This window comes from Sebastes fasciatus, chromosome 4, assembly GCF_043250625.1.
Source record: "Sebastes fasciatus isolate fSebFas1 chromosome 4, fSebFas1.pri, whole genome shotgun sequence".
Lineage (NCBI taxonomy): Eukaryota > Metazoa > Chordata > Actinopteri > Perciformes > Sebastidae > Sebastes > Sebastes fasciatus.
The window spans coordinates 28,278,213-28,291,687 of record NC_133798.1 but is presented as its reverse complement, the minus strand read 5'-3'; the positions used below and the strand labels follow the sequence as shown (position 1 = coordinate 28,291,687).

At 40.9% G+C, this 13,475-nt stretch overlaps 2 protein-coding genes and 3 non-coding genes across 5 annotated transcripts; all 5 read right to left on the bottom strand.

Moving 5' to 3' along the window:
- Positions 1-426: 426 nt before the first annotated feature.
- LOC141766506 (small ribosomal subunit protein eS17) lies at positions 427-7,101 on the bottom strand. The gene is made up of 5 exons (XM_074633421.1): positions 6,983-7,101; positions 6,074-6,225; positions 5,221-5,326; positions 2,661-2,726; positions 427-549 (listed from the first exon to the last, which is right to left on the bottom strand). Exons 1-5 carry the CDS (start codon positions 6,983-6,985, stop codon positions 472-474), a joined length of 405 nt encoding a protein of 134 aa, XP_074489522.1. The 5' UTR covers positions 6,986-7,101; the 3' UTR covers positions 427-471.
- Positions 624-750, bottom strand: LOC141767140 (small nucleolar RNA SNORA71). Its single transcript, XR_012593794.1, has one exon. It is a non-coding gene; the product is annotated as a small nucleolar RNA SNORA71 (small nucleolar RNA).
- Positions 3,646-3,773, bottom strand: LOC141767142 (small nucleolar RNA SNORA71). The gene has a single exon (XR_012593796.1). It is a non-coding gene; the product is annotated as a small nucleolar RNA SNORA71 (small nucleolar RNA).
- Positions 5,903-6,029, bottom strand: LOC141767141 (small nucleolar RNA SNORA71). Its single transcript, XR_012593795.1, has one exon. It is a non-coding gene; the product is annotated as a small nucleolar RNA SNORA71 (small nucleolar RNA).
- Positions 7,102-10,087: 2,986 nt separating the features above from the next.
- Positions 10,088-12,349, bottom strand: LOC141766488 (E3 ubiquitin-protein ligase TRIM39-like). Its single transcript, XM_074633402.1, has one exon. The coding sequence runs from the start codon at positions 12,114-12,116 to the stop codon at positions 10,533-10,535; it is 1,584 nt and encodes a 527-aa protein (XP_074489503.1). The 5' UTR covers positions 12,117-12,349; the 3' UTR covers positions 10,088-10,532.
- Between the last annotated feature and the right edge of the window lie 1,126 nt (positions 12,350-13,475).

The following is a 13,475-nucleotide window of genomic DNA, read 5'->3' as shown; positions in this document are numbered from 1 at the left end:
GACGTCACGTTACTCAGACTACAACAATAAAAGCGGTAACTTCCTTCTGCCTCATCATAGACTCAAATGAAGCAAATATATCGATTCTGGCATTGAGAAAATATATATTTCAAAATCATAAAAACAAATACACATGTGAATCAATTTTTCTTCCCACCCCTTCTCATCACAGAGCTAAAGACCTTTAAATTGAACAGATTCATGGCTCAGATTAAACGCCTCAAGAATGATGCTTAAACATCTTCAGGTTTACAACAAAAACCACCAGGGGACTCATCACACAGATGAAATGTGCTTCAGTAAAACACCAAAAATCGATCAGTTTGTCAACTTCCCCTTTTTTCTCTGAATTTACATCATGCAAAAAGGAAAAGAGGATTAAACACAGGTGGAGTCCTCAAATCAACAGTCCTGCACAGCCAAGAGTTTTTGTCCCAATGGGTTTTTATTAGTAAGATACTTTACAGACGTCTAGACTCCTCGGGGTTGCTTGAAGTTCATGCCGACGGTGGGCTGGGTCACCTGCAGGTTGGACAGACCGCCGAAGTCCTGAAGAACAGAAACAAAAGACACTCAGCACCAGACTTCATTATGAAAACAGCAGATTTTAGGCGAAAAAGAACTGTCTGAGAGCGCCAGGGTCTGATAGGAACAGAGAATCCTTCAAACACGGGAAAGGCTCTCAATTTGATGTTCCTGTACTATCAATGACCTGGCGACGAGGACACCATGGTCACTTTCGATACAGGAGGGAGAAGAACACAAGCTAACATTTTATCTTTAAAGAGGAAATTAACACCCCGTTTCTAAAACCTGTATCTGCAAAGTAACGACAGCTGTCAGACTTAAGTAGTGCCGTAGAAGTATCATGTACCAGAATGTAAAAATATTCAAGTACCTCAGGATGTACTTGAGTAAACACTTTTAGAGTAGCACATTCAGAGTTCGTACAGCTTTAAGAGTAAAATTCAAGCACTTTCAAGGTACCTGAACCAAAACTGTTCAGACTCTCGCAGCCTTTATCACATCTGAACTGTTAATATAAATGCAATTACCAAAAAATCATCAATGTATATTGTCACTGTTTATTTTACTAGCTGTTCATATCAACTTTGTTTTTATTGTGATTCTTTTTTTTAAGATTTCTTTTTATTAGCAAAAGGCTTATTTTACAATTCAATTCCAACATTATTTTTTAAACAAATATTGAAACTACTAAAATAACATAAGAAATTAATAATTGTAATAAGAAAAATGTGGTAATGATATATTATTGATAATGAACCTATCCTTTATCAAATATACTTTACATAATAAAAATAATTATTATAGGACTGAGAAAGTGAAAATATAAAGATACATTCAAAGTAATGATTGAAATAAAGAAAAATGAATCGATGTTTTGATGCTGATTCTTTAACACTTAGCTCTGCTCCATGTCGGCTGTGAGACGCCAGGAGATAACGAATGACGACAGATCGTTTCATTTCAAATATTAATAGTTTACTTGAGTAACTGCGTCGATGAAACACCAGATCATGTTGAAAATAAAGCATTTTTCAAGGAGTACATTCCTCACCTTGAAAACATAACGGCATCTGCTGACCGTGCATGCAGCCTGTTGCTCCAGTTCATTTTCTTATTTTTTTCCCAACTATTTTGTATTTACTTATTTGCACTGTGGTTATGTGTTGTATACACTTCACGTCTTAATGCAAATATTCGTACATATTTCTTAGTCTCATTTCTTATTTTTAGGGCTGTCGAAGTTAACATGATTTCCACTAATTTCTTTAATGCAACTTGAAATTTTTAGGTTGTAGCGGACTAAGTTTTAAAGCTAGAGGGAAAATACTGGGATCATATGAAACTAGAAAACCAGTGAAGGAGGTTAAATAACGCTCCAAAATTACACTAAATTTTGGTGAGGAAAAAAAGTGGCATGGCCATTTTCAAAGGGTCCCTTGACCTCTGACCTCCAGATATGTGAATGAAAATGGGTTCTATGGGTACCCACGAGTCTCCCCTTTACAGACATGCCCACTTTATGATAATCACATGCAGTTTGGGGCAAGTCATAGTCAAGTCAGCACACTGACACACTGACAGCTGTTGTTGCCTGTTGGGCTGCAGTTTGCCATGTTATGATTTGAACATATTTTTTATGCTAAATGCAGTACCTGTGAGGTTTTCTAGATTATTTGTCATCGTTTTGTGTCGTTAATTGATTTATAATAATAAATATAAACATAAATTTGCAATAAGCAGCATATTTGCCCACTCCCATGTTGATAAGAGTATTAAATACGTGACAAATTTCCCTTTAAGGTACATTTTGAAAAGATAAATGTGCAATTAAATAATATAATCGATTGACAGCTCTTCTGATTTTTAATTTTAGTACTTATATTTTTTTTTACATATATGGTGTTTATATTGTATCATTATGTACATAAAATACATGTTACATACCACTTTATTTCTATTTTCTTACATTTCTTCATGTTTATATAAGAGCAACTGTATATAAACATGAAGAAATGTAAGGATCTATTTAAACATTTCTGATTCTGATAATCAAACATTTTCCAAACTTTCCAGACTTTGAATGAACCCTGAATGTTGTGACTACTCCCGTCAGTACTGTAGCAGACACTCACCAGCAGCTTCAGCATCTCCTTTGTGTCGGGATCAACTTCAATCAGCTCCTGGTCCAGGGCCGACACCTGGACAGGTAAACACACAGGAAACAGTTACACATCAACCGTCAGATCTACAGCATCAACTCTTTCACACAGGCTCTCCTTATTCCTCTTCACTCTCTGTTCTTGAACGCATCACTTCATTAAAGCTCACCAGCAGACGTCCAGTTGACTGCAAACTGAGGTGAACGCTGTTTTATTACAGCAACATTTGGGTTTATTCTAGAAAATTAATCTGTATATTCCAGCTGGACAAATTGGAGAATTTGCTGCTTTTTTTTCTCTACATTACAGTCAATTACATATTTTGGGTTTTGGACTGTTGGTCAGCAAAAACAAGACATCCGAAGACCACTTTATACATTTTTCACTACTTTCTGACTTCTTATGGACTAAACTATCATTAAAATATTCAGCAGATTAATAGAAAATTAAGATAATCTGCAGCTCTGCAATGAGCTTTACTGATGTACCAGAAACAAAATGTTTTTTTATTATGTTTATCAAAGTTGGAGAGACACCAACATGACGACCTCTGACCTCAATGTGGCAGGAAAAATACTTTCTGTACCGGTCAAGAGAGAAAAATACTTCCGACAATTATTATAACTTCCAAATGGACTATATTCATGTTGTTAAGAGTTTATATTTCACCATTTTGTTTGACGCTATTCAGAAAACAAAGTTACCAAAAGACATATGTGTTGTTCAGTAAACACTTCACTTCCGGTTGCTATGCTGATTTTATATTCTAACTATTTTATTGCAAAATATCTCCAAAGTTGTTCAGTTTTTAAGTACCGTAGCTGAACTTTATGTATTACTAATACATGTAGTCAACATTAAAAACAGAAAGACAGAGAATCAGTTAATGTTTCTGTTGCATTAAAACACGTCTGCCGTCACAGTTGACCTCTGTGTCGACCACGTGCATCACAATGTCTGTATGAGAGCGCCAGGGTTCAAAAGGAACAGAGAATCCTTCAAACACGGGAAAATGCTCGCAGGTTGATGTTCCTGTACTATCAATGACCTGGCGACGAGGACACCATGATCACTTTCGATACAGGATTGACATGTCAAGTCAAACACACACACACAGCAGATGATACTTTAAACATTTCCCCCCCCGACAGGACGGTTCATCTGTGTTATGTCATTTAGCACGAAAAAATAAAGGGTCAAAGGTTAAGGTGTGTGTTCAGTGCATCACTTCATGACACTTCTGGTGGACAGCATCACTGATTTCTCTACCGCAACGCTGAAGACCAGCAAACAACACATTCATGTCTGATTCTAAAACTGGAACACAGCAGCTCTGAGACGAGCAGTGATGGAGGATTTTCAACCACCTCTCAGTTCAAGTCTGCATCGTATCATCTGTTGTTTTCAATGAGCTGAGCTTTAACAGAATTAGTTAACAGTAGAGATGTACTGACCGATCAGTCTCAGATATGGCCGATTCTGCACCGGTCAAATTTACATGCATTTGCCGCACAATGATTCACATGGCGAGCACGTCGGCACTGACAGTAACAATTTTTGTCACAGCCACACAGCGTTGACAACTTGGCGACTTTCTTCTAACACTGTATGTGAATACAGCTCGCCACCTGGTGATGTTACGAACCCAGACAAGACGGCGTTTGGTTTTCTGACATATCTGGGAGTTTCACAACATGTACAAAGCAGCAACAGCGGTTATTTCTTCCATGGTTGATGGAGGAAAGAAACGTTGTTGGTATCTATGGAGACAAGCTCCGGCACATCTAGCGTGAATGAAAACAAATGATACCGGCGGTCCAACTCGCACGAGTAAAGCGAGGCGAAAACTTGCTTTGCTAATGGTGTGAACACAGCTTTAGGGACTTTATTTCTAAAAAAGCGACGAGCGACAAATTAATTAACTTATTCAGACCATCAGGGAAAACAGAAATATATTTAAATATATTAAATTAATTCAACCTCAGGCTGCGGTCACAGTGAGCTCTTCTCTCCCTCTCCTGTCAGTAGTGTATATAATATAATACACACCTTTACATTCTTGTAAATAGATACTGATTAATAAATAGTTTTGTACAAATGAATAAATAAAGACTTGATTTTCCATTAATGAAAAGTTACAAAAATTATCGTGTATGCTGTCAATTATAGTTCTTAGGAAGAAAACTGCAATGGGTGCATCTTGTTAGAAGCATTTCTGAAGAGGAAAACTCTTGAATGCAAACAAGAAAATCAAACATACCACACAAGCTAAATTAAGCCGGTCAATAACTTCTAATATTTTACATTTTCAGTTATTCTGCCGGCTCGACAACGCAACCACAAACTGTAGTTCAAAAGATTAACCAGACAAGCACCAACGTCTCTCTGGACATTTAAGTTTTTAAGCACCTTCAGGAGGCACATCCCAGTCAACACCAGACCCCTACCAGTTAAACCCACGTCTATGTTTACTGGTGAAAGCCTCCAATCGATCAGCCACTGTAGAACAGATGTGTGTGGTGCATTCACTGACCTCTGGCACGTAGTTATCCCTCCTCTCTCGCTCCTCCTCCTGCAGTTTGATGGAGATTCCTCTGACTGGACCCCTCTGGATCCTCTTCATCAGATGTGTCACATACCTGCAACAGCCAGCAAACATAACATAAATATAGATATAAACATAGATACAGTCTGGTTTAGCATCAAACAACGAACAGGAAGTGATTAAATCATGGTGCGATTTGTCTGAAGTGTGCCGACCATCACGGAGGTCTTTTGACCTCACGTGAAGACACTGCAGGTCTGATACTTCAGAGATATATTGACTTATTTGCTGCCTTCTCGTTGTCACTATAAAGCAGACAGAAACGCAACTGAAGCAGCATGGATTATTCCTGACATGACTGGAACACAGTGCTCCAACCAACATTTATTTTATTGATTTATCTGACAAATATTTTCACGATTTTCAATTAATAATCTAGTCTAAACGGTGTTTTTTAAAACGGTGAAAATTGAAGTTCACAGTGATGCCTTCTATCAGCTTGTTTTGTCCAACCAACAAAGGTTGTTCCGATACTGACACCAGTATCGGAAATGCTTCCGACACTGTCCAAAGTTCGGGATCGAGGGTTTGATGGGAACAGATAAAGCACTGGTCTCAATATTCAACAACAGACTTCATTGTGAGAACAGCAGATTTTAGTGGAAAGAGTTGTCTGGGAGCGCCAGGGTCTGATAGGAACAGAGAATCCTTCAAACACGGGAAAGGCTCGCAGGTTCATCTTCCTGTACTATCAATGACCTGGCGACGAGGACACCATGATCACTTTCGATACAGGATGTGTGCAGACGTTCAAGACACACGGCGGTTCTGATCAACTCACCCAGCGATCTTGTTGCGGAGCTTCTTGCTTGGAATGATGGCGATCTCCTCACACACCCTCTTGTTGGTGTGGAAGTCGCTTCCCAGCCGGGTGTAGTATTTCTCGATGATGACCCTGGCGGCCTTTTTCACCGTTTTGGTCCTGACTCGTCCCTGAAAGCAGAACATAAAACACAATCTTTATTCAGTTTGAACAGCCTCAATCAGCATCTTACTCACAGGTTTCTTTAAAACTGTGGGTCTGTATGCAACCCAGAAAGATCCTTACTGTTGACACATACTAATACTACTACTACTACTATTACTACTACTACAAACCAGCAGGAGTCTTTTGAAATCAATTCTCTGAGAGACAGGGAGCCAGTGTAGACCTCACACCTGGACTGATGCAGCCAATAAATCATACTCAACACTTCACATGCATGTTCTTTACAGTTTGACCATAACCGAGCTGACACCTATATGTAATATATGTTAACAGTCGTTATTGCCTTGGTAACGTTATTGCCTTGGTAACGTTAACCCTCTCCATGGGGGGGGGGGGGCAAGCTAACTCCCGGTTTAACCTCCAAATCTAACTAACTACGAGTCATATTTATTAGTTATTAAACCACATATGATGCCCCTTAATCAGACATAAAGAACAGTATGTGTATTCTGCCGTTCCCGTTGAACTAACCGATAAACCGTGAGTAAGAGCCGCGGTTCATTCAGCTCGCCAGCGGCTGCAGTTTCTCGGCAGCAATACTTTAAATAAAACCGCTTTGTTTGCGTCATCTCACATCAATACTGCGCTTATCTGATGTATTAAACACTCCGGTGTCTGCGGAGTAAATAATTGAGGAGTATAAACCGTTAAAACAACAGGATTAGTTTAGATTAGAGAGGTAGACATGCAGAATTCACCCACCATGTTGGATCGGCCTGGTAGAAGAGGACAAGCATTCTTCCGGCGGAAGTTTAAATCCACAGCCGGAAGTTGAGAACAGAAACAAGCTGCAGCCGCTGCGCCCCCCGAAGGCCGGAGGAGGGAACTACAACAACAAGTACAACAACAAATACTACTATGGAACTGCTACTACTACTACTATTACTACTAGGCTACTGATACTACTACTACTATTACTACTACCACTACTACTACTACTATTACTACTACTACTAATACTACTACTACCACAACCATTACTATTGGTACTAGTAATACTACTACTACTTCCGTCCAGCTTCCTCCTCATCCTCCCCTCTGCCACCACCTCCAGATCGTCCAGCTCAGATCCAACCACAGAGGTAGCCTTCCTCACCAGCCTGTTCAGTCTGTTGGCATCCCTTGTGTTGGTGTTAACAGTTTACTCTGTCCCTTCCTGTAAAGGGCCTCGGTGTTGTCAGTCCAGTCCAGTTTACTGTTCATATGTACTCCCAGGAACTTGTAGGTGTCCACCACCTCCACCTCCTCCCTTCGGATGGTGATGGGAGTTGGGGGCCTCTTGCTCCGCCGGAAGTCCACCACCAGCTCCTTGGTCTTTCCAATGTTAAGCTGGAGGTGGTTGTTATCACACCACCCTACGAAGTTCTCCACCAGGGCTCTGTACTCCTCCTCGTTGTCATCCGTGATGCTGCCAACGATGGAGGAGTCATCGGAGAACTTCTGTAGGTGAAACGTACCCGAGTTGAAGCGGAAGTCGGAGGTGTAGGTGGTGAACAGGAAGGGTGACAGCACAGTTCCTTGGGGCGCCGGTGTTGCTCACCAGCACATCTGACAGGCTGCCCTGCAGTCTGACATACTTTGGTCTGCTGGTGAGGTAGTCCGTAATCCAGGCCACCAGGCCATGATCTACCTGCATCCCCGAGAGCTTCTCATCTAGAGTGGCTGGATAGTGTTAAAGGCGCTGGAGAAGTCGAAGAACAATATTCTGACGGTGCTGTGCGGCCTCTCCAGGAGTGTGTAGGCTCTGTGGAGCATGTAGATGATGGCATCATCCACACCAATGTTTGCCTGGTATGCAAACTGCGGGGGGTCCAGGGAGTCGCTCACAAGGGGCTTGAGGTGCTGCAGAACCAGAGTCTGAAAGATCTACTGGCCTGTAGTCATTGGGGGTGCTGGGTTGTCCCCTCTTGTGTCCCCTCAACATGTGCACTAGTTAACTAGTTGCACTAAATGCTAATGAGGAGGTGGGGAAGGAGCATACTCTGAGGCTTTCTATTGGCATTCCAGTTCAAAATAAAAAATACAAACCAATCAAGACTCAGGATTTTGTCATTATCCCGCCTGCTTCATTTGCAGGTTGTGCACTAGTTAATATGTTGGCCTGAGGAATTGCAACTAGTTAACTAGTGGCTGCATGTTGCACCTTACATGTTAACTAGTGAAGGCCAAATGCTCACTAGTTAACTAGTTAAAACCTTTTTGACCTGACTAGTTAACTACTGAAGCTCAAAATATTTACTAGTTAACTAGTAAGGGAAAAATGTCCACTAGTTGCACTAGTGAGGGTCTTTTTTACCTTACTAGTTAACTAGTGCGGGCCAAAAAGAGCCACTAGTTAACTAGTGCACTGATATTTTCCTAACTAGTTAACTAGTGGAAGGTATTTTGTCTCACTAGTTGGACTTTGTGCCAAACATGTAAAGACTTTGACCAAACATGTTGCAAATTTGTCTTACATGTCGGACCTTTCCTTAACTAGTTGAGCCTTGCTCAGCACTAGTGTGCGACTGTGCCTAACTAGTAAGACATTTGTTTAACATGTTGAACTTTTTGTTGCACTAGTCGACATTTTCGGTGCACTAGTTGACGTTTTCGTCTTACTAGTTTGGCAAAACTGCTCACTAGTTGACTTGTGCGCGTGACTAGTTAACTAGTGAAGTGCTGCAACTGTCATACATGTTAACTAGTGAAATTTTACCACATCACTAGTTAACTAGTCAAGCGCACATGTCAACTAGTGAGCAGATTTAAACAGGAAGCTGTTCCTGTTTAAATCTGCAGCTTCCAGTTTCTTTCACCAGTGACTGCTGATTTGACCTGCACCAGCTGATTTCTTCTGTTCTGATTGAACTGGTGCTCAGAGGGATCAACGACTCTTTCAGTTGTCAGTCTGGTTGAACCATTGGACTGCGTTTTGTTCTCCATCTACTAAACTAAATAACACCTATTAGTAAAGAGGACTTTCTATCATTCAGACATATGTGAAATATATCAGAAAATGATTAGTAAAATACGTGGACATTTTTTTTTTTAAATATCCGAAAAATGTCTGAACTATAGTGTAAAATTTGTAAAAACTAAACTAAATAACATCTATTAGTAAAGAGGACTTTCTATCATTCAGACATATGTGAAAAATATCAGAAAATTATTATAAATTACGTGAAAAAAATCTTGAAAGATATCCGAAAAATCTGGGAAAATATCTGAAAAATATTGGTAAAATAAGTGAAAACTAAACTAAATAACATGTATTGGTAAAGAGGACGTTGTACCATTCATCAGATATATAGAGTCGTCCTCTCACACATCTGACTGCAGCAGATTACTAACAGCAGGTTTCCACGACTGTGTGACTGAAGCCTGATGTATAAAGCAACATTTACTAAAGCTTTGACTCTGACAGGTAGTTTTACTGAGGACTAGAACAGAAACTCTTCAGCCCTTATATATATATATATATATATATACAGTATATATACACTATATATTACATTTTAAAGTTACAACCTCAGATCAAAAACAAAAGCACCGTCAGTTTCTGTTTCATGAGACACTTTAATTTTCCAGTTGAAGCTTTAATCTCATTTCTAATGATGAATTACAGTGAACAGATGATGTGAAATAAAATCTCTTTAACACTTTACATGAATAAACAAATCAATGTTTGAACCTGCTGTTCAAATACACAGAAACTTCACTGTAAAGATATAATCAATAATCAATAATGGTAAACCAAAGAGTAGCCCCTCCCACCACCATCATGTTACTAAATAAACCGCCTGGCGTCATGGTAACGGCCTCTGTGCTCTACTGTATCCTGTCGGTACAACTGTAATTTATTCAAATATCTTGTTTATAGGCTACATATCTACAGACCATCAGATATAGGCAGGGGAAGGACATTATTATCAGACTGTTGGAGATGTGTCGGTGTTTTTGTTCTGCTGCTTTGCACGGAGCTGATACCCGCTCGCTCTCTCTCACATCCCCGGCTCTCTGCCGGTTCAATAACCTTTTATTTTGATGTTAATGAAATGTTAATAAAATGTACCTGAATTCACAAATATGTAGAATATTACTACTGACATTCCTGTAATGTTACATCACAACGTCTGCTGTAGTAGCCGTGTGTTTACTACGTGTTTATTTACATATAGAGTGGGGAAGTGAGATCAGATCACAACAGCTTCAACTATTTAAAGTTTTACTGTAGATGTCATCCACATCACCATGACAACCAACATCATCATCAGGACAACACAGTCACATGTTCCTCAAAGACTCTGAGAAAATCATCATCATCATCATCATCATCATCATCATCATCATCATCATCATCATCATCATCACCATCATCATCATCATCATCATCATCACCCTCGTCATCATCATCATCACCATCATCATCATCATCATCATCATCATCATCATCATTCTGTTGTCCTACAGTCACAGAGACCTTCACTGGTAAAACCTTCAGTGGGCGCTCATCATCATCATCAGAGCCAATGAATGGAAACATCCTCTCAGTGAAAGTGTGTGTGTGGGTGTGTATGTGTGTGTTAGTATCAGGATCAGAGAACGACAGCTTTCCTTTGTTCCAGTCCAGATTCACTCTGATCCTCTGGAGCTTCTTCTGCACTACGAGATCAATGGATGGACCTGGTGGGGAGAATGCTTCGTATTTACCATCACTGAACCATATTGTCCATAATCCAGACTGTATGTCTCCCTCCCTCTGGGCAGACTCTGCTAACACACCCAGTGCCCAGTCTGCACTGTCTCCAACCTGGACGTCCCAGCTGTGAGTCCCTGAGTTAAAGCCCTCAGAGCCCAGGACAGAGTAGTAGTGATCATCAAACCTCTCTGGATTATCAGGAAGCTGCTGTTCCTCTCCTGGTCTCACACTGGTCAGATCTTCAGACAGGATGAGTATTGGATCAGCAGTGTTTGGGTCCAGAATCACAGGAGTGTAGGAGACCATGTCCTTCATCTTGTTCCAGATGTTGAAGGTCAGGTTGCCCAGGTGTTTGGCCTGGTCTATCAGAGCTCCTGAGAGCAGCTGTGGATCCTCCAGCAGGGGGCGCTGCTGGACTCTTTCCACTGCAGCCTTGTAGTTGTGCAGAAATGAGACATCTTCAGCTCTCAGCTCGTCCTCTGTGGCTCTGACTGTGTCTGAAAGAACTGCTATCTCTCTGCTCACAGCCTCCATCTTCTCCTTCATCATCTGACTCTTCTGCTCCTCTTCCTCCCTCAGTGCAGCCATCCTGGCCTCCTCTTCCTCTTCTAGAAACTGGTGAAGCTTCTTAAACTGCTCCTTAATCTGCCTCTCTGTGTGTCGGGCCTGGACCTTCATGTGTTCTGCTGTTTGATCAAACTTCACTTTAACTTCTTCAAAAACCTTTAACTTCTCCTTTAAGGGCTCCAGAGTTTCCTGAAGTTTCTTCTTGTGTTGTCGTGCAGCTTCATCGATGGGTCTGAATCTGTGGTTGGTGTGTTTTTCTGAATCTCTGCAGACGACACACACCGGCTGCTGATGGTCCAGACAGAAGAGTCTGAGTTTCTCAGAGTGCAGACTGCAGAGAGCCTCTGAAGATCTCTGATCTCTCTCCTGTAAGAAACTCTCACACAGGTTCTTTAAAGCCAAGTTAGGAGGTAGGAAGCTCTTTGAATGTCTTCTCTTACAAAGTGGACACTCTTGGACGTGTTTCTCTGTCCACCAGCTCTGCAGACAGACTTTACAGAAGCTGTGGCTACAAGACAGGATGACAGGATCTTTAAAGATGTCGTGGCAGACAGAACAGCAGAAATCGTCCTCTAATCTGGAAGCCATTTCGTCTCTGAGTGAAGCTGAAAACACAGCAGGCAGACGGCTCAGCCACTCCCTGTTCCCTGAAAGTTACTTTCACTTTGAGTCTTTGTTCTTGTAAATCTCTGGTTCAGTTTGTGGATTCAGCAGCTGGTTGAAGTGGTAGTATTCCAGTATTCCCAATATTCCCTCCTGTAGATGTCCTCTCTCAGTGGAAGTAGTGGTTGTGGTCTAAAGGTCAATCGTATCGACCGTCTCTCAGTGTGTGTGTGTGTGTGTCCACTCAGTGAGGCAGAATAACAATCTGTTTCCTGGTTTGTCACAAGGATATTAAATGAAGGCTGAGACTCCGTCTTTGACCTCGTGGAGTTATGACTCATGCTCAGTGTGACTGGAGCTGTGATGTTGGAGTGTTACAGCAGAGGGTACTAGAAATAAAGGGATGGTTCCCACTCAGGTGCTCTTTGGGTGGACTCGGACTGACTGACCTTTTTGGGTATGATTTCTATTTTTCAGATAGAAATCATTTGTTTATGGTCTTTTATTAAAGATCTTTAAATAATTGCAGAGTTGTAATTCTCACCCATAAAGTAGTCTAGTATGACACCCTGCCTTTATTTGACACAACATGCTTTTGTATTAACCCTCTGAGACCCGACCAACTTTACTGTCTTTCAGAGGCTGTAGCAGGTTCAGTTTTTTCAGTTGACATGAAGGAGGTTAAATAACGCTCCAAAGTTATGCTAAATTTTGGTGAGGAAAAACTGCCATGGCCATTTTCAAAGGGGTCCCTTGACCTCTGACCTCCAGATATGTGAATGAAAATGGGTTCTATGGGTACCCACGAGTCTCCCCTTTACAGACATGCCCACTTTATGATAATCACATGAAGTTTTTTGAATGCAGTATAAATGTGTTATTGTCTCCTATTCTAAAGTGGTGTATCTGAATATTTCTGCATACTGGGGTCCATAAACAGTCTTGAATTACATAAATTGGGTATCACTGTAAAGCTGAGACTCTTGTGGATCCAATGAGCCCAACTGTATTCATGTGTGATGATGTTAGTCCCCATAGTAGACATTTCATTGTAGTGAGACCAGTTTTTAAAATTTGACCTCACTGTTTAAAATGACCTGTGGTGACCTCTAGGATAATCACAGCCTCATGAAACTTTACAGCCACAAACTAGAGACCTAGAGCATTCAGAGGATGGATGGCTTTCATAGCTAGATTGACAATAAGGGGGTTTCTGAGCAGTTTACACAACAGAAGTGCTCGCCATCCATCGCCGAAAAATGAAAAATCTCCAAATGACAAAAGGTTTTGATCCCAAATCACAGCATGGCTTTTTCTAGGGTGTTCCTCAAGGTCTTGGTGTCT